Source organism: Leguminivora glycinivorella, chromosome 21 (genome assembly GCF_023078275.1).
Source record: "Leguminivora glycinivorella isolate SPB_JAAS2020 chromosome 21, LegGlyc_1.1, whole genome shotgun sequence".
Classification (NCBI taxonomy): domain Eukaryota; kingdom Metazoa; phylum Arthropoda; class Insecta; order Lepidoptera; family Tortricidae; genus Leguminivora; species Leguminivora glycinivorella.
The window spans coordinates 983,322-1,006,610 of record NC_062991.1 but is presented as its reverse complement, the minus strand read 5'-3'; the positions used below and the strand labels follow the sequence as shown (position 1 = coordinate 1,006,610).

The following is a 23,289-nucleotide window of genomic DNA, read 5'->3' as shown; positions in this document are numbered from 1 at the left end:
TTAAATAAAGTTATTATTTAAAGTAAGTAGCTGAACAAAATGTTGGTCAGTTTAAGGAGTACCCACCAATTTTAAAAAAAGTTAAGAAGATGGCTCTTAGAGTACTCCTTCTATGACATAAAAGATTTCTTTGACCTACCAAATATATACACAAATGCTACAGAGAAGGATATTGCTACATCTCGGCACATAACTACACATAACTTCACATACACACACATACACACATAGTGAGCATATATTGAAGTTCAGGAATTAAGGCTTAGTGTTGAAGTCTTCTTTTTCTTTGTAAGGTCCTGGCAGAATATCAGCGATGTGGCTTGCCGCATCATAATGCTGAGCCAGCGCCTGTTCTCTGCCACGACACATGGTTTTGAAAATTTGTATTCTTTTAAAAATGTAACTAAGTAATCAGCTTTTAATTTCTATTTTAAGATGCATGCCTTTTATCTTTTGGTTTATCTACCATGTATGTTGTGGGAATGAATAAATAAATAAATAAATAAATAAATAAATATTATAGGACATTCTTACACAGATTGACTGAGGCCCACGGTAAGCTCAAGAAGGCTTGTGTTGTGGGTACTCAGACAACGATATATATAATATATAAATACTTATATACATAGAAAACATCCATGACTCAAAAAGTAAAATAAGTAAAGTTCTTATCTATCTATCTATCTATCTATCTATCTAAATAACTTATATTAGAATAAAATAAGTGATTATGAGCGTGATCTGTAACACCCACAAAATTTAAAGGCTTGAAAGGTTTTTAACCTAATCCACCATTTTATGATAACCTAATATAACCACGAGAAAAATATCTGAAAATTGCATATCGTCACACTACTTTGAAAAAATCTCGTATCTCACGCTGCGCTGCTCCTCAAAGTTAAAGCGCAGTAAGTCTATATGCATTCCATACATACTTACTACAATTTTCTTTTAATTGACAGACGAAGATACAAGTTTTTTTTAAAGTAATCACGGATCTTATTCTATAAGTAGTTTTCTAATAAAACTTAAATTTCTTACGCGTGGAAACCAGGGGATGCAGAATAAACAAATGACGAGTCACCTACGCATGAAACACACTTCAGTAAGAAGGTTGGAGGTCGAGCGAAGACCCTAACGATACATGTGCAACATTCTAATGCTGCCAAAGGTCGACTAGATGTTGCTATCTATTGCGTGTTAGGTGTTAGGTTTTGTTATAGGGTGTATGTATGTTTGTGTGTTTGTACAATTTAGGTTGTACTGTGACGTTGTTCGGGACTGGTTTGGGTTGGGAGACGATATGAAAGTATGTCCAAACATCCATAGTTCAGGATTTTTTTTATTGCAGACTGATCAGCGATTGACCCTAGTCACACCTGATGGACAGTGAAGACAGTCTGAGATGGAGCTCGCCGATTCAGTAATAGCCTTTCACTCTTGGTGACATGTTTTGTTCTTCATGCTTTATTATTATTTGCATGCATATACATTGTTGTGTTCTTATTTATATTATGTGTATTATTATTTATTATTGTTTTAAAATATATATTAATTAATTTAATTACATTTTTCATAGAAAAAATATTCGAATTACATTAAAATAAGATAAATTATAATTATTGGTGTAAGACTAAGTTGTATAACTCCAACTTTTTTTTTTTTTGCAAATGCAAATTAAATAAGCTAAAAGCTTTAAGCTTTTTGTGGAACTAATAGAAAGTACCAAATTAAAAAAGCGGTAAGAGCGTGCGACTTTCGATCCGGAGGTCGCGGGTTCGAACCCCGGCTCGTACCAATGAGTTTTTCGGAACTTATGTGCGAAATATCATATAATATTTGCCAGTCGCTTTTCGGTGAAGGAAAACATCGTCAGGAAACCGGACTAATTCCAATAAGGCTTTCGGGTTGGAAGGTCAGATGGCAGTCGATTTCGTAAAGAAGCTTCGCTTCGCTTCGCTTGAAAGAAGGAAACGATGACTTGGTTATGAAGATGGTTTATTGGTGATGGTTAATTTAGGATGTTAATAGTAGTAGGATCGAAACAAGAATGAATTCCCAACGCACCAGAACCATGCTGACTTTTCCAACAAAGCTGACTCCTGGCTCCCATGAGCCGTGGCAAATGCCGGGATAACGAAAGGAAGATGATGATGATGATCAAATTTAAACGCACAAATAGGCTCTGGGTCTTACAAGTTTGTATGAAATGTCAAGAAGAATCAAGTCAAGGGAACTTCGATAAGCAAATCAATAGTGTTAACAATGTATATAATCTTAGACTGCTGAACCTATCAATAAGTTCAATAATCCTAGCCAGGCACACGTGTAGGCCGGTATATAAGCCAGGGGATGCGCCAGGGAGGCCAGAAGACATCTTCTCGACGACGTTGGCACATCTAAGGATACAGAAGTGACTCCATGATGAAACTTTTGGTTTTGGCTGCCCTTGTGGGTGAGTGGCTTTGCGTTTGCGAATGCATAAGTGTGGAGTTTCCTTTTAAAATGGCTTATTTCTCATGACTACAGGGGTTGTTTTTTCTATGTTTTCATAGAGATTTAACCACTGGTGAAGTAGAAAAATAAGCTCTCGAGAAGTTTCTTCTAAAGTGTGGTTTTGATTGTGCATTTTAAGGATTTCGTAGTTTACAATGCTTAACATTTTCATTTTTATTTTTGAAATCTCTCTGCGAATTAGTTTGTACTTTGGATAGGTATTTCAAGAATAAATGTGAGCGTCTGTAGTAAAATGTCCAACTTTGTCGGTTACTATTCAGGAGAGATTTACTTGTATCTTTATTGAATAAACTGACAAAACGGCTTTATAGCTATCGACATACTTAGTGAGACGTTTTCCCGAGCACACTCACAAATTTTGAGATTTTTTACATGTATTTTTATGCATTTGCGAATTGCGAAAGTTATTTTCTTCGGATGGAATTAATGTTTGAATACTTTATGTACTATTTTTTATGTTATTTAGTTATTTAACTACATAATTTTCTACTTCCTAGTATTTTTTGTTCATTTAATTGAATGCTTCTTATATTTGAAAAGGTTCTTTACGCTAATTATTACGCATTGCGATTTTGTTTTAATATTTTTTATTCATATCTGACTACCTATAAGAAAAGCTTTTGCGAATTAATACCATTTGAAATACTTAACACAAAATCAATTCGGTATTAGTTTTCGCAGGATAGAAAACTAAGCGGAGAAAGCATCAAATATAATTCATAGGCACAACTTAAGTACTCAATAACCATCATTTTTGAAGGATAAAGAGTGAAATATGCTACAAAATACATATTGTAAAAGAAGGTACATACTTTTTCTGAATAATTGTAACCGGTAAAAGTTCTGTAATACTTTGAGAAGGAAGTCCGGAAGTCTTACATGCTTTTATACCTACAGTAAAATAAAGTTTAAATAAAAACCTGAAAATACTTTCACTGTATTTCATTTAGAATCTCAGTGCCAAACATAGCTTTTTCTTAATTCCAGCGGTCGTCGCGTCTGGTCGACATGGCTTAGCCAATCACAAGAACGAAGGCCCCTGGCAGCCCGGCAAGCTGTACACCTACGAGGTGCTCTCCAGCACGCTCGCGCGCCTCGAGGAGGGTGCCAGCACCGGCGGCGCCTTCCGCGCGCGCTTCACCGTCCGCGCACGCGCGCCCGACCGTCTGCAGGCCCGCCTCGACACCCCCCAGCACGCCCAGATACACCAGGACCTCCCTAACACCTGGGCCCTCCCCGCTGACCTCAAATACCAGGACGTTGACAACCTTAACCAAATCTTCGAGATCTACCTCGACGGTGGACGTGTCAAGTCACTCAAACTACCCACCACCGTCTCTCTCCAACATGAGAATCTCCTTAAAGGTCTTATCAGCGCCCTACAGTTAGATTTGTCAGCTCATAGGAACCAGCATTCCGCTCATGATACCCTCGATCAACAAACCCAACAGGGCCTGTATAGAAAAATGGAGACTGACGTCACTGGTGACTGCGAAACTTTGTATGCCATCCTCCCTGTAGCTGCTGAGTGGCGCCGCGAACTCCCCAACTTCTCCGACCTCAAAGAGGAGCCGTTCGAAGTCACCAAGACCAGGGACTATAAACACTGCCACCACAAAGTCTCTTACCACTTCGGAGTGCCCCATGGAGTCCAGTGGACCGGAACCCCGGAGAACCCCCAGGATGAGCAGTTCATGAAGCAGAAGATGTATTCTCGCATCCTCGTCGGCAAGCAGGGCCCCATCTACAAGTCTGAGACCACCAGCACCGTTCACGTCAACCCCCATCTTTACGGCAAGCAGATGGCCGAGGTGCGCAGCAAGGTTGTGCTGAAGTTAATCAAGTACGAACAGGACAATGAGGCTGAATGGCAAGTACCCGAAGGACGCGTCATCAAGAACCTCCTGTACGCGATGAACTCCAAGCAGCTCACTATGCAGGACTCATCTTCTTCCGAATCCTCGTCCTCAGAATCCCACGAGCACCAGCACCACCACCTCTACAACCTGGACGGCCAACAGAAGGAGAATGAGGGTGAAGACAACCTGAACAGAGTACACCGTTCCTTGAGGTACAAGAAACAAGTGACCGTCAACAAGGTGCTCATCAAGCGCAGCGATGAGGACAAGTCCTGGGACTCTGACTCCACGTCGGCGTACGTCAACGATGACGTGCCCAACATCAACGAGCCCGCCTACGCCTCCTTGTACATGAGCCCCCAGCCCCGCGTAGACAAGAAGCAGAACACGATGAACGCCCAGAAACTCGTCCAGGAAATCGCGCAGCTACTTCAGAACCCTAACAACATGCCCAAGAACGACTTCCTCTCCAAGTTCAACATCTTGGTGCGCGTCATTGCCGCCATGAGCTCCGAACAACTCGGCCAGATCAGTCGTACCATTGAGGTCGCCAAGTCTTCCAATAACATTCTCAAGTCTGACATGTGGATGGTCTACCGCGATGCTGTAGCTCAAGCGGGCACCTTACCTGCCTTCCAACAGATTAAGTCCTGGATCGTGAACAAGAAGATCCAAGGAGAGGAGGCCGCTCAGGTCATCGCTTCTCTTCCCTCTACTCTACGCTACCCTACCAAGGACGTCATGATTCAGTTCTTCAAGCTTGCTATGAGTGAGGAGGTTAAGGAGCAGAAGTACTTGAACACCACCGCTCTGATCGCTGCCACCAGACTGATCAACCACGCCCAAGTGAACAACGAGACCGCGCACAAATACTACCCCACTCACATGTACGGCCGTCTGGCTAACAAGTACGACAACTTCGTCCTTGAGGAGATCCTGCCGCGTCTGAGCCAAGAGCTGCAGCAAGCAATCACAAACAACGATAACCACAAAGCTCAGGTGTACATCAAGGCTATCGGTAACCTAGGCCACCGTAGCATCTTGGACGTGTTCGCGCCTTACTTGGAAGGCAAAGTGCCAGTGTCCAACTACCTCCGTGCCCAGATGGTGTTGAACCTTGACGTGTTGGCTCACGAGAGGGACCACTTCGCGCGCGCTGTCCTGTACAGTATCCTGAGGAATACGGCTGAGCCCTACGAAGTGCGAGTGTCGGCGATCCACAACATCTTCATGACTCGTCCGACTGTCGCCATGATGCAGGCGATGGCTGAGATGACACAGAAGGATCCGAGCATATTCGTGCGCGCTGCGCTGAAGGAAGGCATCCAGTCTGCTGCTGGACTTAAGGACCCGCGTTACCAGACCCTGTAACTATTATTTGTGTATTTTAACTTTTAGAGCGAAACATGAACTTTTTCACTGGAAAATTGATTCGTTGCGCCCGAGCTTTAGAAAATTGTATGACAAGTATGTGTGTATCACAATTTCTTTTTCATTCAACCCCTTGATTGCCAAGAGTGGCACTGAAACCTAAGTTTTATGTATTGTGCCTACTTCGTTTGGGAATACAGGCGTGTGTATGTATGTACGTGTGTCAAGTAGGAAAACCTATAGTCTGGCAAACAAATCTGTCAGAAGAAAAAGGTACGAGATGAAAATTTTCTGTAGGATGATAAACTTTCGCGCCTAAGTACATCTTTTAAACTTACCGCTTCTTTACTGACTGATTTGGTTTGACAAACTATAATAGGGGCTGCAAAAAAATCCATAAACCAACTTTTCTTCCAGTGCCAGAGCCGCCCAAGCTGCCGAGCCTTCCCTCACCAAAGACGACTTCGGAACTCTCAACCTAGCCAAAAAGTTCGGCGAATTCTTCGGCAAGGACGAGTATGGCATGATGAACGTCATGTCCTACATCAGCAGTGAGGAGTCACTGTTCCCGAAGACCTTGAAATACTCGTGGAAGAACCGGGCCTATGGCTACCCTAGGATGAACACGGTGAGATTTTAGAACATAATAAGGGTTGGTGAAGATTCCTTTTGACAAGGCGTTTGTTGGTTGGTAACAATTCGTTTGAAAGAATGCCTAAATACTTCCAAATGTATACCAACTTTACTAATATTTAATAATGCTTACATGGCATTTTTTGTAAAATACGATTATGCTGCTGTGCTTCGACACTACTCCGCCCGACATCTGATCCGTCAGTGTCAAGTTGCGTGTTTTGACAACAAAATATAATGTTGCCAGGAAAGCAGAATACCAGAGTTTCCCGAAAATGGAGGGATTTCGTCTCTTTCTACAATTTATTTAATTCGTGATTCGTTTAATTTTTTTTTACTTGTACATACCTTTAAAAGGTTACTTTATTTAAATCATGAATTCATATTAATTTCAGATTGCCGCATCGTTCTCAAACTACCGTCAATTCATCGATCTCCTGACGCAAAAGATGACCTCTGAGAAACAGACCGCTCCCCAGTCGGCCGAGCACAAGTACTCCGCTGAAAAGATCGCTGAGATGCTGAACATCAAGCACGACTCCCAGAAACCCCTCCTGGCCTCCTTCTTCATCGATTTCATGAACCAGCAGAGATATTACAGCCTCACTCAAGATGATATGGACAGACTCCCAGCCCTCTTCGGAGAGTACTTGGCTAACCTCAACAAGGGTTACGACATCCACTACACCAAGGTCTTCAACCAGGCACAGGTCTCCATCATGTTCCCTCTCGCCTCCGGTATGCCTTTCATCTACAAATACAAAGAACCTACCGTCGTTCACATCCAGGCTAAATCTAAGGGTCAGATCAATATCCCGTCGATCCGGAACCGTGAATATTCCATGAAGCAGGATAATGATATTCAGTTCACTTACGCGAGAAACATTAAGGGTAGCGTTGGTTTCTTGAATACGCTGGACAACCATTTCGTCAGCGCGGGTATTGTCACGAAACACCAGGTTAATGCTGCCGTAAAGGTCCAAATGGAAGCTAAATCCGGACAGTTCAAGATCCGTTTGGAACCCCTCCGCCCTGAACAGGACACCACCATCGCTTACTTCAGCGTGTGGCCTTACACAGCCAATCAGAAGAAGGACACTCTGACTCCGGTTTCTCTTGACCCGACCACGAAAGTCATCACGCGCAGAAACAAAGTGATGTCTGTTGACTACAAGTTTGGACAGGGCACCGGAACCCAGTTCCAGGTGCAAGGATACTCATATTCCAAGGACTACAGGAACTTCGGCACCATGATGCAGGGACAGGATCTGCTGTCGAACATCATCTTCGCTCTGAACCAGAGAGACGTTGCTATGACGCACTTTAACTTCAGATATATTGGAAAGCAGTCCCAAAACAAGGCTATTGCTATCACCGTGGCTTATGGTAAGTTGATTTATTTTTAGGTGAAATTAAATTCAAGCTCTTTTTTTATTAAAATTGACATACTACGTCACCGTCACCTATGTACGCCTGCAACTCAAGGCATGTCACGTGCGCGTTGTCAACCTATTAGGAACTCGTATACTCCTTTTTGCTGTATTAAATACACAATGGCTTTATCATGAGCTCGTTAACAGTTAAGTCACAATTATACTTATGCAGCGACTTTATAAACATAAAGGAGATTAATGATTTTATTTTCCCTTGTCCACAGACACTCTCTACAACCAGAAAGAGGCCGAAGCTCCAGTAGTAGCATCAGAAATCCAAGACGTTACCCCTATCAGCGCCTCCCGCCGCCAAGAGATTGTGAAGCGCGCTGTAGCTGGAATCAAGTACGCCAGAGCTCAGATCATCGACCTTAGCGCCATCTTCGAGGGACCCCAGAAAGCTGAATACATGCTCACTGCCGCCGTCGGCGAAAGCAAAGTTGACCCCAAGATCAGATACGCTTTCTTCGCTGCTAGAAACTCGGCCAAATATGGAAACAACCAGATCAACTCTGTCGGCACACTGAACAAATCTGTCGCATCATCTCTGAACTTCGTTGAGGCCCTGCAGAAGGAATTGAAGGCCAGCTTTGAAGCTGACTTCAACCTCGGTCAGAAGAACGGAAACATTCAGATCAAGGGATTGGCTGAGCGCACCAAAAAAGCCACTGAAGAGATGCAGCAGAGCCCATGGGCCAAGCAGAGCGTCCAAGAAATGGCCCGCAACAACTACTACCAGGAGGCCAGCAGAATGATGATAGAAATGGCGTACGCTCCCACTCGCGTTCAGGCTTCGGTTTCCTACAAAGACTTAAGCCCTGCCGTCATCAACATGACCTACCAGGCTTACAAGGCCCTGACCACCTACGGCTACTGGTACACCGATATTAACATAATGAAGAAATCAGCCGAGGGTAAACTGGACTTCGATGCTGAGGCATCCTATATGGATGACTACATGAACTTGGACTTAATCACGCGTTACGGCCATGTTAAGATGAACAACGTCCCAATCCCGAAGACCAGCGCTGCTGCTTTATCGTTCTACACGCCAGTGAATGCGTACGAGCGCGTCCTTAATCGCTTCACCAGGCAACAATACCTGCGTAAGTATCCCACCGTCTAAAATTATATAACTGTTTTTGTCCTTGGTCGCTGGCTTTTGTATTTACTTACAATTGTTCTTACAGCCTACTGCACTGTCGATGGTTCCAAGATCAGGACCTTCAGCAACCGCACTTACGACTACACTCTCACCAGCTCCTGGCACGTTGTGGTTCAGGACAACGCCAAGTACGCTGGACAACAAGGAGTCAGCAACGAGCAGCTCGCCATCCTGGCTAGAAGGCCTGAGGAGAAGAAGCAGGAGATCTATGTTTCATACAAGTAAATTTGAATTAGGATTTTAAATGCAGCTTAGATAATTTGAATTTTGGGAGTCAGCTATAATTATTATCTACATTCCATCCGGGGTACGCGCCATAAATGTAACTCCTTCAAAAACTTCTTCGGCCTAAACGACGGCGCAGCCCTTCCCATTATTTCCACTACCTGGCATAGTCCTTGATAATAGTCCCTGTTTTTTTGCGTGATACCAATGTATTGTCTGTAACTAACTTTTTGCAAATTAATGGTTTTATGGCTCTATTTACATTCCAAGACCTTAAGTACAGAAAGGACGCTCATTTCAATAATTTTCATTACAATTTAATGTACCTATTTTGTTTTCACAGATCCGACACCGGCAACCACTTAGAAATGGAAGTCCAGCCTGCAGCCAGTGTCAACCTGAAGGATGGATTGAAAGTCAACACTAACGCCAAGAAAGTCTCTGAAGGTGAATTCACCATGTACTGGGACGAAGCTAAAGACGCCCCTCTTCTGTATTACTACAACACCGAGAATGCCTTGGTGTTTGTCATTGGTGAAGACCGTCTCCGCGGCATCTACGATGGCCAGAGACTCGTGATCTGGGCCAGCAACAACCGTAACAACATCAGAGGAGTGTGCGGATACATGAGCGGTGAGCCTCGTGACGACTACCTTACCCAGTACGGTATCGTTGACAAACCAGAGCTCTACGCTGCTGCCTACGCTCTGAACACCGAGAACGCTGATGCTCACACCCAGCAACTGTCTAACCAAGTGCGTGAACAGGCCTACCAGCCCCACTATCACTACACGTCTATTCTCCGATCAGACGACCAGTGGAGACAAGAAATTGACTCCTCAGACGAGGAACGCTACAGCAACATCATCTACAGAGCTCGCAGCTTCCAGAAGCAGCAAGGACCTTGCCACATGGAAAAGCAAGTGCAATACTATCAGACCGAGAAGGAGATTTGCATTTCGACGGTTCAGGTGCCCGCCTGTGAGAAGCACTGCAGAGGTCTGAACTATCAGGTCCGACCTGTCCAGGTTGTCTGCCGGCCAGCAGTTGATGCGCAGTTCCAGAACTACAGAAACCAGATTCAGAGAGGAGAGAACCCTCAAGTTAGCGGCCAGCAACAAGCTGCCCAATACAGGGTTCCCAGTTCTTGCCAAGCTTAAAAATAATTGTGAAAAGACTTTAATAGGATAGGCGTGCAAACGGACTATGATTACTTATATTTTTGGCATCGACATATTTATGATGTGTATGTATATCGAAATTTATTATATATTATGTATGTAGTTATTTATCGTTTATGTATTTAACGTGATGTTAGTATTATTATTTATAAATATGTATAAATAATAGATAGAGTATATATATTATTAGAACGTGAAGCAAATAAAAATGACAAAAAATATTTTGTTTAAATTACCTCCTTATACCTACATTGCTATACTTACTAGGGTGGAGCGAAAAAACACTTTTCTGGAATTAGCAAACCTAATAGTTATCAACCAATGCCCCTTAGTCTATGAAGCCTTTGTGCAAATTTTCAGCTTTTAAATCAACATCTTCTGCCTCCGCATTAGGTTTGAAATTTTGGAAATCTCATACATACCCGAAAATTCAACTCTTAGATAAAAAATATTTTTCAGTACAGATGGTGTTTTTTTTACGCACTAGTGCGAGAAGTGGTTCATTATATGCCAGGTCAAAACTTCGGAGGCTCATCTGTACTGAAAAACGTCGTACGATACACGTGCGAAAAGGAAATTCGTAACTCGTGTCGATTTAAAACACTCCCTTCGGTCGTGTTTTAATTTATCGCCACTCGTTTCGAACTTCCTTTTTTACGCACTTGTATCGTAATGTACTATTTCGGCAGTATTATGTTCAGTATACATTATTGATACATATTATTACAAGAAACTACCAAAAATTGCGAAAATAGCGTTAAAAATCGCCATTTTTCAGTATTTTAGCAGCTATTTTGGCGAATGTACTGAAACTAGACAAACTTTGGCGATTCTTGACGCTATTTTCGCAACTTTTTGTAGTTTCTCATAATGATATGTATCAATAACATATACTAAATATAATACTGCCGAGTTTTTTTTAAATCTGAAAGTTGAATTTTTAGGTTTCTATGAGATTTTCAAAATTTCAACCCTAATGCGGAGGCAGAATGCGTACGAGTGAATGCGTATGTCTTAAGGATGACACTAGAGACCATCACGTTGTCGTTTAATTTAGTTAATTTTATCTTTTGGACACTTAGAGACCTTATACATCTCTGAGATTTTGATTATATTTTATTTTAAAATAGATTCCTTACTTTAATGATCTTGTTGTCGTTTGATTAAGTTAATGTTAGTTTTTGGACACTTAGAGACCTTATACATCTCTGAGATTTTTGATTATATTTTTTTGTAAACTTGATTTGTTCTTTAATGATTGACAACTAGAGACTTGTACATCTCTTGAAATGTGTAATGTAGCTGTTCATTTTCTGTATTTTTTTCTTTGTATTATTTGACAAAGGTTTTTACTTTTAAATATTTTAATTTTATAAAATTTGACTCTTGGAGACTCTATACATCTCCATGGATTATTTGATTAAGTATAATATTTTTACTTGTAACATTCAGTTTTTTACAACTGTTGAAGTATTATAGATTTCTTTTATCTTTGTATCTGTTTGCGCCTTCTTTATGTATTGATTATAGTTAGTAATAATATGACATTTAGAGACTTTATACATCTCTAATTCTATATCAGTGTATAGCTACTTTGCTTATGATTAATATTTTTAGTTAATATTTCTATTAATTTCATTTGTTTAACTTTAATGAATACTCTGTAATGTTGACATGAAAAAGTGCCCCCGTGGCCTATTTGCTGAATAAATGATTTTGTATTTTGTATTTGTACTACCAAATCTACTAATACCCAATTAAAGGTTTTTTTTAATGCGCAAATCTTTGGTTTTATGGCTTCATAATAATGACTTACCAATTCGTTACAAGGTATTGATTTAAACTAACACGATCTTCACTCATATTATTAAATTAAAACGGGACTTAATCGCGTAAAACTTACGTTTTATATTTAACCCGACGTTTCGGACATGACATTACGTCCGTGGTCACGGGTAGACTGGCTGGGAGTTGTATCAACATCTTCTAGCTGTACGAGTTTTTCGAACTACCCGCACTTGATTGTCATCAGTCACTTTTACGCTAGGGTTGCCACTCTGCCTACATACAACACTCACGACATCCGATGGTATGAGACGGGAAGTTTTCTCACGTGAAGGGCAAGGGATTTCATCTTCGTGGAATCCAGTGATTGGCAAGTGTAAACGTGAGAAAACTTCCCGTCTCATACCATCGGATGTCGTGAGTGTTGTATGTAGGCAGAGTGGCAACCCTAGCGTAAAAGTGACTGATGACAATCAAGTGCGGGTAGTTCGAAAAACTCGTACAGCTAGAAGATGTTGATACAACTCCCAGCCAGTCTACCCGTGACCACGGACGTAATGTCATGTCCGAAACGTCGGGTTAAATATAAAACGTAAGTTTTACGCAATTAAGTCTCGTTACAAGGTATTAATACCCTTGCCTCTATATAATACAAAAATAATTTGAGAATTTTATAAACTCAGTTATCATACGGGTAAAAATACTACTACTATAGTAAGCTCTTTAACACTGGTCACACGTGCGAGAGGGACACCAGCCCCAACTTTGACCCTCTCATGTGGACACACTTTTACAAGTCTGACACGAACGCCTTTCTGAACCGGTGATAAGGTTCAATTTAGTATGGCAAAAAAGTGTGAGCTCAGTCCCTATTGAAGGTCCATGTGGTAACCTATAACCACGAGGAAAATATCTGAAAATTGCATATCTTATTCTAAAGTTTTCTAATAAAACTTACATTTCTTACGCGTGGAAACCAGGGGATGCAGAATAAACAAATAACGAGTCACCTACGCATGAAACACACTTCAGTAAAAAGGTTGGAGGTCGAGCGAAGACCCTAACGATACATGTGCAACATTCTAATGCTGCCAAAGGTCGACTAGATGTTGCTATCTATTGCGTGTTAGGTGTTAGGTTTTGTTATAGGGTGTATGTATGTTTGTGTGTTTGTACAATTTAGGTTGTACTGTGACGTTGTTCGGGACTGGTTTGGGTTGGGAGACGATATGAAAGTATGTCCGAAATATCCATAGTTCAGGACTTTTTTTATTGTAGACTGATCAGCGAGTGACCCTAGTCACACCTGATGGAAAGTGAAGACAGTCTAAGTGCGTTTTCACATTATCCGATCCGATATCGGATGTCGGACCGATATCTCATACATTACAGGCGCCATCTTGGATTTTTTCTATTGAAATCCTCCCGACATCCGATATCGGATCGGATAATGTGAAAACGGTCTAAGATGGAGCTCGCCGATTCAGTAATAGCCTTTTTCCACTCTTGCTTTAAAGAGACCGAGGTTAGTCCCATATCAGTTTACACATGAACGACGTTTCTGGGTTCTGAAAACAGGAGCTTCTGTCTTTATCAAAGTCACTTACGGATCAGGCAGTAGGTACCTACCAAAAAGTAAAAAATGGATCGGATGGTATACGCTGATTTATAATTTTTCTAGTAATTTTATTCGCCATCCACCCCATCGTGAGTTCTTGACAGCTACATTGATAGTGATAGTCCATGACTACATAAAAAGAACTGAAGACCCTAAGTGCGTTTTCACAGTATCCGATCCGATATCGGATGTAGGACCGATATCCCATATTTAAGACGCCATCTTTGATTGTTGGCCTTTGTAATCTAAGCGGTAAGAGCGTGCGACTTTCGATCCGGAGGTCGCGGATTCGAACCCCGGCTCGTACCAATGAGTTTTTCGGAACGTATGTGCGAAATATCATATAATATTTGCCAGTAGCTTTTCGGTGAAGGAAAACATCGTGAGGAAACCGGACTAATTCCAATACGGCTTTCGGGTTGGAAGGTCAGATGGCAGTCGATTTCGTAAAACGTAGTTGTTCAAAGCTTGAAAGAAGGAAACGATGACTTGGTTATGAAGATGGTTTATTGGTGATGGTTAATTTAGGATATTAATAGTAGTAGGATCGAAACAAGAATGAATTCCTAACGCACCAGAACCATGCTGATTTTTCCAACAAAGCTGACTCCAGGCTCCCATGAGCCGTGGCAAATGCCGGGATAACGAAAGGAAGATGATGATGATGATCAAATTTAAATGCACAATAGACTCTGGGTCTTACAAGTTTGTATGAAATGTCAAGAAGAATCAAGTCAAGGGAACTTCGATAAGCAAATCAATAGTATTAACAATGTATATAATCTTAGACTGCTGAACCTCAGTTCAGTTCAATATCAATCAGTTCAATAATCCTAGCCAGGCACACGTGTACTCCGGTATATAAGCCAGGGGATGCGACAGGGAGGCCAGAAGACATCTTCTCGACGACGTTGGCACATCTAAGGATACAGAAGTGACTCCATGATGAAACTTTTGGTTTTGGCTGCCCTTGTGGGTGAGTGGCTTTGCGTTTGCGAATGGATTAAGTGTGGAGTTTCTTTTTAAAATGGCTTATTTCTCATGACTACAGGGGTTGTTTTTTCTATGTTTTCATAGAGATTTAACCACTGGTGACGTAGAAAAATAAGCCCTTGAGAAGTTACTTCTAAAGTGTGGTTTTAATTGTGCATTTTAAGGATTTCGTGTGCAATGCTAACTTAACATTTTTATTTTTATTTTTGAAATCCCTCTGCGAATTAGTTTGACTTTGGATAGGTATTTCAAGAATAAATGTGAGCGTGTTTAGTAAAACGTCCCACTTTATATCTAAAAACTATGAGGTATTTTAGCTTGATAAGTGTATCAACGTCGTCTGCCAACAAACTACAAAGTGGTTTGGCAGAAGATATGTAATAGGGTTAAGCTTTACGTTCTGAATAAACGTTTTATTTATTTTATTTATTTATTTTTGTCGGTTACCATTCAGGCGAGATTACTTGTTTGTATCTTTATATGAATAAACTGACAAAGCGGCTTTATAGCTATCGACATACTTAGTGAGACGTTTTCCCGAGCACACTCACAAATTTTGAGATTTTTTACATGTATTTTTATCCATTTGCGAATTGCGAAAGTTATTTTCTTCGGATGGAATTAATGTTTGAATACATTATGCACTATTTTTTATGTTATTTAGCTATTTAACTACATTATTTTCTACTTCCTAGTATTTTTTGTTCATTTAATTAAATGCTTCTTATATTTGAAAAGGTTATCTACGCTAATTATTACGCATTGCGATTTTGTTTAAATATTTATTCATATCTGACTACCTATAAGAAAAGCTTTTGCGAATTAATACCATTTGAAATACTTAACACAAAATCAATTCGGTATTAGTTTTCGCAGGATACAAAACTAAGCGGAGAAAGCATCAAATATAATTCATAGGCACAACTTACTCAATAACCATCATTTTTGAAGGATAACGAGTGAAATATGCTACAAAATACATATTGTAAAAGAAGGTACATACTTTTTTTGAATAATTGTAACCGTTAAAAGTCCTGTAATACTTTGAGGCCGGAAGTTTTCCATCTTTTATACCTACAGTAAAATAAAAACCTGAAAATACTTTCACTGTATTTCATTTAGAATTTCAGTGCCAAACAAAGCTTAATTAAGTAAGTACGTACGTAAGTTTTACGCGATTAAGTCCCGTTTTAATTTAATAATAAAAGCTTAATTATTTTTTAAATTCCAGCGGTCGTCGCGTCTGGTCGACATGGCTTAGCCAATCACAAGAACGAAGGCCCCTGGCAGCCCGGCAAGCTGTACACCTACGAGGTGCTCTCCAGCACCCTCGCGCGCCTCGAGGAGGGTGCCAGCACCGGCGGCGCCTTCCGCGCGCGCTTCACCATCCGCGCACGCGCGCCCGACCGCCTGCAGGCCCGCCTCGACACCCCCCAGCACGCCCAGATACACCAGGACCTCCCTAACACCTGGGCCCTCCCCGCTGACCTCAAGTACCAGGACGTTGACAACCTTAACCAAATCTTCGAGATCTACCTCGACGGTGGACGTGTCAAATCACTCAAACTACCCACCACCGTCTCTCTCCAACATGAAAATCTTCTTAAAGGTCTTATCAGCGCCCTACAGTTAGATTTGTCAGCTCATAGGAACCAGCATTCCGCTCATGATACCCTCGATCAACAAACCCAACAGGGCCTGTATAGAAAAATGGAGACTGACGTCACTGGTGACTGCGAAACTTTGTACGCCATCCTCCCTGTAGCAGCTGAGTGGCGCCGCGAACTCCCCAACTTCTCCGACCTCAAGGAGGAGCCGTTCGAAGTCACCAAGACCAGGGACTACAAACACTGCCACCACAGAGTCTCTTACCACTTTGGAGTGCCCCATGGAGTCCAGTGGACCGGAACCCCGGAGAACCCCCAGGATGAGCAGTTCATGAAGCAGAAGATGTACTCTCGCATCCTCGTCGGCAAGCAAGGCCCCATCTACAAGTCTGAGACCACCAGCACCGTTCACGTCAACCCCCATCTTTACGGCAAGCAGATGGCCGAGGTGCGCAGCAAAGTTGTGCTGAAGCTAGTCAAGTACGAACAGGATAATGAGGCCGAATGGCAGGTTCCTGAAGGACGCGTCATCAAGAACCTCCTGTACGCGATGAACTCCAAGCAGCTCACTATGCAGGACTCATCTTCTTCCGAATCCTCGTCCTCGGAATCCCACGAGCACCAGCACCACCACCTCTACAACCTGGACGGCCAACAGAAGGAGAATGAGGGAGAAGACAACCTGAACAGAGTACGCCGTTCCTTGAGATATAAAAAACAAGTGACCGTCAACAAGGTGCTCATCAAGCGCAGCGATGAGGACAAGTCCTGGGATTCTGACTCCACGTCGGCGTACGTCAACGATGACGTGCCCAACATCAACGAGCCCGCCTACGCCTCCTTGTACATGAGCCCCCAGCCCCGCGTAGACAAGAAGCAGAACACGATGAACGCCCAGAAACTCGTCCAGGAAATCGCGCAGCTACTTCAAAACCCTAACAACATGCCCAAGAACGACTTCCTCTCCAAGTTCAACATCTTGGTGCGCGTCATTGCCGCCATGAGCTCCGAACAACTCGGCCAGATCAGTCGTACCATTGAGGTCGCCAAGTCTTCCAATAACATTCTCAAGTCTGACATGTGGATGGTCTACCGCGATGCTGTAGCTCAAGCGGGCACCTTACCTGCCTTCCAACAGATTAAGTCCTGGATCGTGAACAAGAAGATCCAAGGAGAGGAGGCCGCTCAGGTCATCGCTTCTCTTCCCTCTACTCTACGCTACCCTACCAAGGACGTCATGATTCAGTTCTTTAAGCTTGCTATGAGTGAGGAGGTTAAGGAGCAGAAATACTTGAACACCACCGCTCTGATCGCTGCCACCAGACTGATCAACCACGCCCAAGTGAACAACGTGACCGCGCACAAATACTACCCCACTCACATGTACGGCCGTCTGGCTAACAAGTACGACAACTTCGTCCTTGAGGAGATCCTGCCGCGTCTGAGCCAAGAGCTGCAGCAAGCAATCACAAACAACGATAACCACAAAGCTCAGGTGTACATCAAGGCTATCGGTAATCTAGGCCACCGTAGCATCTTGGAGGTGTTCGCGCCCTACTTGGAAGGCAAAGTGCCAGTGTCCAACTACCTCCGTGCCCAGATGGTGTTGAACCTTGACGTGTTGGCTCACGAGAGGGACCACTTCGCGCGCGCTGTTTTGTACAGTATCCTGAGGAATACGGCTGAGCCCTACGAAGTGCGAGTGTCGGCGATCCACAACATCTTCATGACTCGTCCGACTGTCGCCATGATGCAGGCGATGGCTGAGATGACACAGAAGGACCCGAGCATATTCGTGCGCGCTGCGCTGAAGGAAAGCATCCAGTCTGCTGCTGGACTTAAGGACCCGCGTTACCAGACCCTGTAAGTATTATTTGTGTATTTTAACTTTTAGAGCGAAACATGAATTTTTTCACTGGAAAATTGATTCGTTGCGCCCGAGCTTTAGAAAATTGTATGACAGGTATGTGTGTATCACAATTTCATTTTCATTCAACCCCTTGATTGCCAAGAGTGGCACTGAAACTAAGTTTCATGTATTGTGCCTACTCCGTTTGGGAATACAGGCATGTGTATGTATGTACGTGTGTCAAGTAGAAAAACCTATAGTCTGGCAAACATATCTGTCAGATGAAAAAGGCGCAAAAAATTTATAGTACCATAAACTCTCGCGCCTACATCTTTTAAACTTCCCGCTTTTTTAGTGACTGACTTGATTTGACAGACTATAATTGCGACTGCAAAAAAATCCATAAACCAAATTTTCTTTCAGTGCCAGAGCCGCCCAAGCCGCCGAGCCCTCTCTCACCAAAGACGACTTCGGAACTCTCAACCTAGCCAAGAAGTTCGGCGAATTCTTCGGCAAGGACGAGTATGGCATGATGAACGTCATGTCCTACGTCAGCAGTGAGGAGTCACTGTTCCCGAAAACCTTGAAATACTCGTGGAAGAACCGGGCCTATGGCTACGCTAGGATGAACACGGTGAGATTTCAGAAGATAATAAGGGTTGGTGAAGATTCCTTTTGATAAGGCGTTTGTTGGTAACAATTCGTTTGAAAGAATGCCTAAATACTTCCAAATGTATACTCACTTTACTATTATTGAATAATGCTTACATGGCATTTTTTGTAAAATACGATTATGCTGCTGTGCTTCGACACTGCTCCGCCCGACATCTGATCTGTCAGTGTCAAGTTGCGTGTTTTGACAACAAAATATAATGTTGCCAGGAAAGCAGAATACCAGAGTTTTCCGAAAATGGAGGGATTTCGTCTTTTTCTACAATTTATTTTATTCGTGTTGCGTTTAATATTTTTTTTAACTTGAACATGGAAACCTTTAAAAGGTTACTTTATTTAAATTATGAATTAATATTAATTTCAGATTGCCGCATCGTTCTCAAACTACCGTCAATTCATCGATCTTCTGACGCAAAAGATGACCTTTGAGAAACAGACCGCTCCCCAGTCGGCCGAGCACAAGTACTCCGCTGAAAAGATCGCTGAGATGCTGAACATCAAGCACGACTCCCAGAAACCCCTCCTGGCCTCCTTCTTCATCGATTTCATGAACCAGCAGAGATATTACAGCCTCACTCAAGATGACATGGACAGACTCCCAGCCCTCTTCGGAGAGTACTTGGCTAACCTCAACAAGGGTTACGACATCCACTACACCAAGGTCTTCAACCAGGCTCAGGTCTCCATCATGTTCCCTCTCGCCTCCGGTATGCCTTTCATCTACAAATACAAAGAACCTACCGTCGTCCACATCCAGGCTAAATCCAAAGGTCAGATCAACATCCCTTCGATCCGGAACCGTGAATATTCCATGAAGCAAGATAATGAGATACAGTTCACTTACGCGAGAAATATTGAGGGAAGCGTCGGTTTCTTGAATACGCTGGACAACCATTTCGTCAGCGCGGGCATCGTCACGAAACACCAGGTTAATGCTGCCGTAAAGGTCCAAATGGAAGCTAAAGCCGGACAGTTCAAGATCCGTTTGGAACCCCTCCGCCCTGAACAGGACACCACCATCGCTTACTTCAGCATGTGGCCTTACACAGCCAATCAGAAGAAGGACACTCTGACCCCGGTTTCACTTGACCCGACCACGAAAGTCATCACGCGCAGAAACAAAGTGATGTGGGTTGACTACAAATTCGGACAGGGCACCGGTACCCAGTTCCAGGTGCAAGGATACTCATATTCCAAGGACTACAGGAACTTCGGCACCATGATGCAGGGACAGGATCTGCTGTCGAACATCATCTTCGCTCTGAACCAGAGAGACGTTGCCATGACGCACTTGAACTTCAGATATATTGGAACACAATCCCAAAATAAGGCTATTGCTATCACCGTGGCTTATGGTAAGTTGATTTATTTTTATGTAAAATTAAATTGAAGCTCCTTTTTTTATTAAAATTGACATATTTTTTTATAATACGTCACCGTCACCTATGGACGCCTGCAATTCAAGGAGTGTCACGTGCGCGTTGTCAACCCATTAGAAACTTGTATACTCCTTTTTGCTGTGTTAAGTACACAGCAAAAAAGAGTCATAATGGCTTTATCATGAGCTCGTTAACAGTTAAGTCAGAATTATACTTGAGCAGCGACTTTATAAAAATAAATGTGATTAATGATTTCTTTTTCTCTTGTCCACAGACACTCTCTACAACCAGAAAGAGTCTGAAGGTCCAGTAGTAGCATCAGAAATCCAAGATGTTACCCCTATCAGCGCCACCCGCCGCCAAGAGATCGTGAAGCGCGCTGTAGCTGGAATCAAGTACGCCAGAGCTCAGATCATCGACCTTAGCGCCATCTTCGAGGGACCGCAGAAAACTGAATACATGCTCACTGCCGCCGTCGGCGACAGCAAAGTTGACCCCAAGATCAGATACGCTTTCTTCGCTGCTAGAAACTCAGCCAAATACGGGAACAATCAGATCAACTCTGTCGGAACACTGAACAAGCCTGTCGCATCATCTCTGAACTTCGTTGAGGCCCTGCAAAAGGAACTGAAGGCCAGCTTTGAAGCTGACTTCAACCTCGGTCAGAAGAACGGAAACATTCAGATCAAGGGATTGGCTGAGCGCACCAAAAAAGCCACTGAAGAGATGCAGCAGAGCCCATGGGCCAAGCAGAGCGTCCAAGAAATGGCCCGCAACAACTACTACCAGGAGGCCAGCAGAATGATGATAGAAATGGCGTACGCTCCCACTCGCGTTCAGGCTTCGGTTTCCTACAAAGACTTAAGCCCTGCCGTCATCAACATGACCTACCAGGCTTACAAGGCCCTGACCACCTACGGCTACTGGTACACCGATATTAACATAATGAAGAAATCAGCCGAGGGTAAACTGGACTTCGATGCTGAGGCATCCTATATGGATGACTACATGAACTTGGACATGATCACGCGTTACGGCCATGTTAAGATGAACAACGTCCCAATCCCGAAGACCAGCGCTGCTGCTTTATCGTTCTACACGCCAGTGAATGCGTACGAGCGCGTCCTTAATCGCTTCACCAGGCAACAATACCTGCGTAAGTATCCCACCGTCTAAAATTATATAACTGTTTTTGTCCTTGATCGCTGGCTTTTGTATTTACTTACAATTGTTCTTACAGCCTACTGCACTGTCGATGGTTCCAAGATCAGGACCTTCAGCAACCGCACTTACGACTACACTCTCACCAGCTCCTGGCACGTGGTGGTTCAGGACAACGCCAAGTACGCTGGACAACAAGGAGTCAGCAACGAGCAGCTCGCCATCCTGGCTAGAAGGCCCGAGGAGAAGAAGCAGGAGATCTATGTTTCATACAAGTAAATTTGAATTAGGATTTGAATTTTGGGAGTCAGCTATAATTATTATCTACATTCCATCCGGGGTACGCGCCATAAATGTAACTCCTTCAAAAACGTCTTCGCCCTAAACGACGGCGAAGCCCTTCCCATTCTTTCCAATACCTGGCATAGTCCTTGATAATAATAGTCCCTGTTTTTTTGCGTGATACCAATGTATTGTCTGTAACTAACTTTTTGCAAATTAATGGTTTTATGGCTCTATTTACATTCCAAGACCTTAAGTACAGAAAGGACGCTCATTTCAATAATTTTCATTACAATTTAATGTACCTATTTTGTTTTCGCAGATCCGACACCGGCAACCACTTAGAAATGGAAGTCCAGCCTGCAGCCAGTGTCAACCTGAAGGATGGATTGAAAGTCAACACTAACGCCAAGAAAGTCTCTGAAGGTGAATTCACCATGTACTGGGACGAAGCTAAAGACGCCCCTCTTCTGTATTACTACAACACCGAGAATGCCTTGGTGTTTGTCATTGGTGAAGACCGTCTCCGCGGCATCTACGATGGCCAGAGACTCGTGATCTGGGCCAGCAACAACCGTAACAACATCAGAGGAGTGTGCGGATACATGAGCGGTGAGCCTCGTGACGACTACCTTACCCAGTACGGTATCGTTGACAAACCAGAGCTCTACGCTGCTGCCTACGCTCTGAACACCGAGAACGCTGATGCTCACACCCAGCAACTGTCTAACCAAGTGCGTGAACAGGCCTACCAGCCCCACTATCACTACACGTCTATTCTCCGATCAGACGACCAGTGGAGACAAGAAATTGACTCCTCAGACGAGGAACGCTACAGCAACATCATCTACAGAGCTCGCAGCTTCCAGAAGCAGCAAGGACCTTGCCACATGGAAAAGCAAGTGCAATACTATCAGACCGAGAAGGAGATTTGCATTTCGACGGTTCAGGTGCCCGCCTGTGAGAAGCACTGCAGAGGTCTGAACTATCAGGTCCGACCTGTCCAGGTTGTCTGCCGGCCAGCAGTTGATGCGCAGTTCCAGAACTACAGAAACCAGATTCAGAGAGGAGAGAACCCTCAAGTTAGCGGCCAGCAACAAGCTGCCCAATACAGGGTTCCCAGTTCTTGCCAAGCTTAAAAATAATTGTGAAAAGACTTTAATAGGATAGGCGTGCAAACGGACTATGATTACTTATGTGTATTTATCGTATATATTTTTGGCATCGACATATTTATGATGTGTATGTATATCGAAATTTATTATATATTATGTATGTAGTTATGTATCGTTTATGTATTTAACGTGATGTTAGTATTATTATTTACAAATATGTATAAATAATAGGTAGAGTATATATATTATTAGAACGTGAAGCAAATAAAAATGACAAAAAATATTTTGTTTAAATTACCTCCTTATACCTACATTGCTATACTTACTCACATTAGCAAGAGCATAGGAGAGTTTACTCCTTCATTTCTTATAAAATATGAATAATAAATAAATATTGGGGACACCTTACAGAGATCAACTTAGCCCCAAATTAAGCAAAGCTTG

At 42.8% G+C, this 23,289-nt stretch overlaps 2 protein-coding genes across 2 annotated transcripts; both read left to right on the top strand.

The window, feature by feature from the left end:
• The first annotated feature begins 2,400 nt into the window (after positions 1 to 2,400).
• LOC125237410 (vitellogenin-like) lies at positions 2,401 to 10,515 on the top strand. The gene is made up of 7 exons (XM_048144453.1): positions 2,401 to 2,455; positions 3,505 to 5,743; positions 6,165 to 6,375; positions 6,776 to 7,766; positions 8,038 to 8,919; positions 9,004 to 9,199; positions 9,547 to 10,515. The coding sequence occupies exons 1-7, from the start codon at positions 2,422 to 2,424 to the stop codon at positions 10,361 to 10,363; spliced, it is 5,370 nt and encodes a 1,789-aa protein (XP_048000410.1). The 5' UTR covers positions 2,401 to 2,421; the 3' UTR covers positions 10,364 to 10,515.
• Positions 10,516 to 14,690: 4,175 nt separating this feature from the next.
• On the top strand, positions 14,691 to 23,088 carry LOC125237409 (vitellogenin-like). Its single transcript, XM_048144452.1, has 7 exons — positions 14,691 to 14,763; positions 16,012 to 18,250; positions 18,660 to 18,870; positions 19,273 to 20,263; positions 20,562 to 21,443; positions 21,528 to 21,723; positions 22,053 to 23,088. The coding sequence occupies exons 1-7, from the start codon at positions 14,730 to 14,732 to the stop codon at positions 22,867 to 22,869; spliced, it is 5,370 nt and encodes a 1,789-aa protein (XP_048000409.1). The 5' UTR covers positions 14,691 to 14,729; the 3' UTR covers positions 22,870 to 23,088.
• The last annotated feature ends 201 nt before the right edge of the window (positions 23,089 to 23,289 follow it).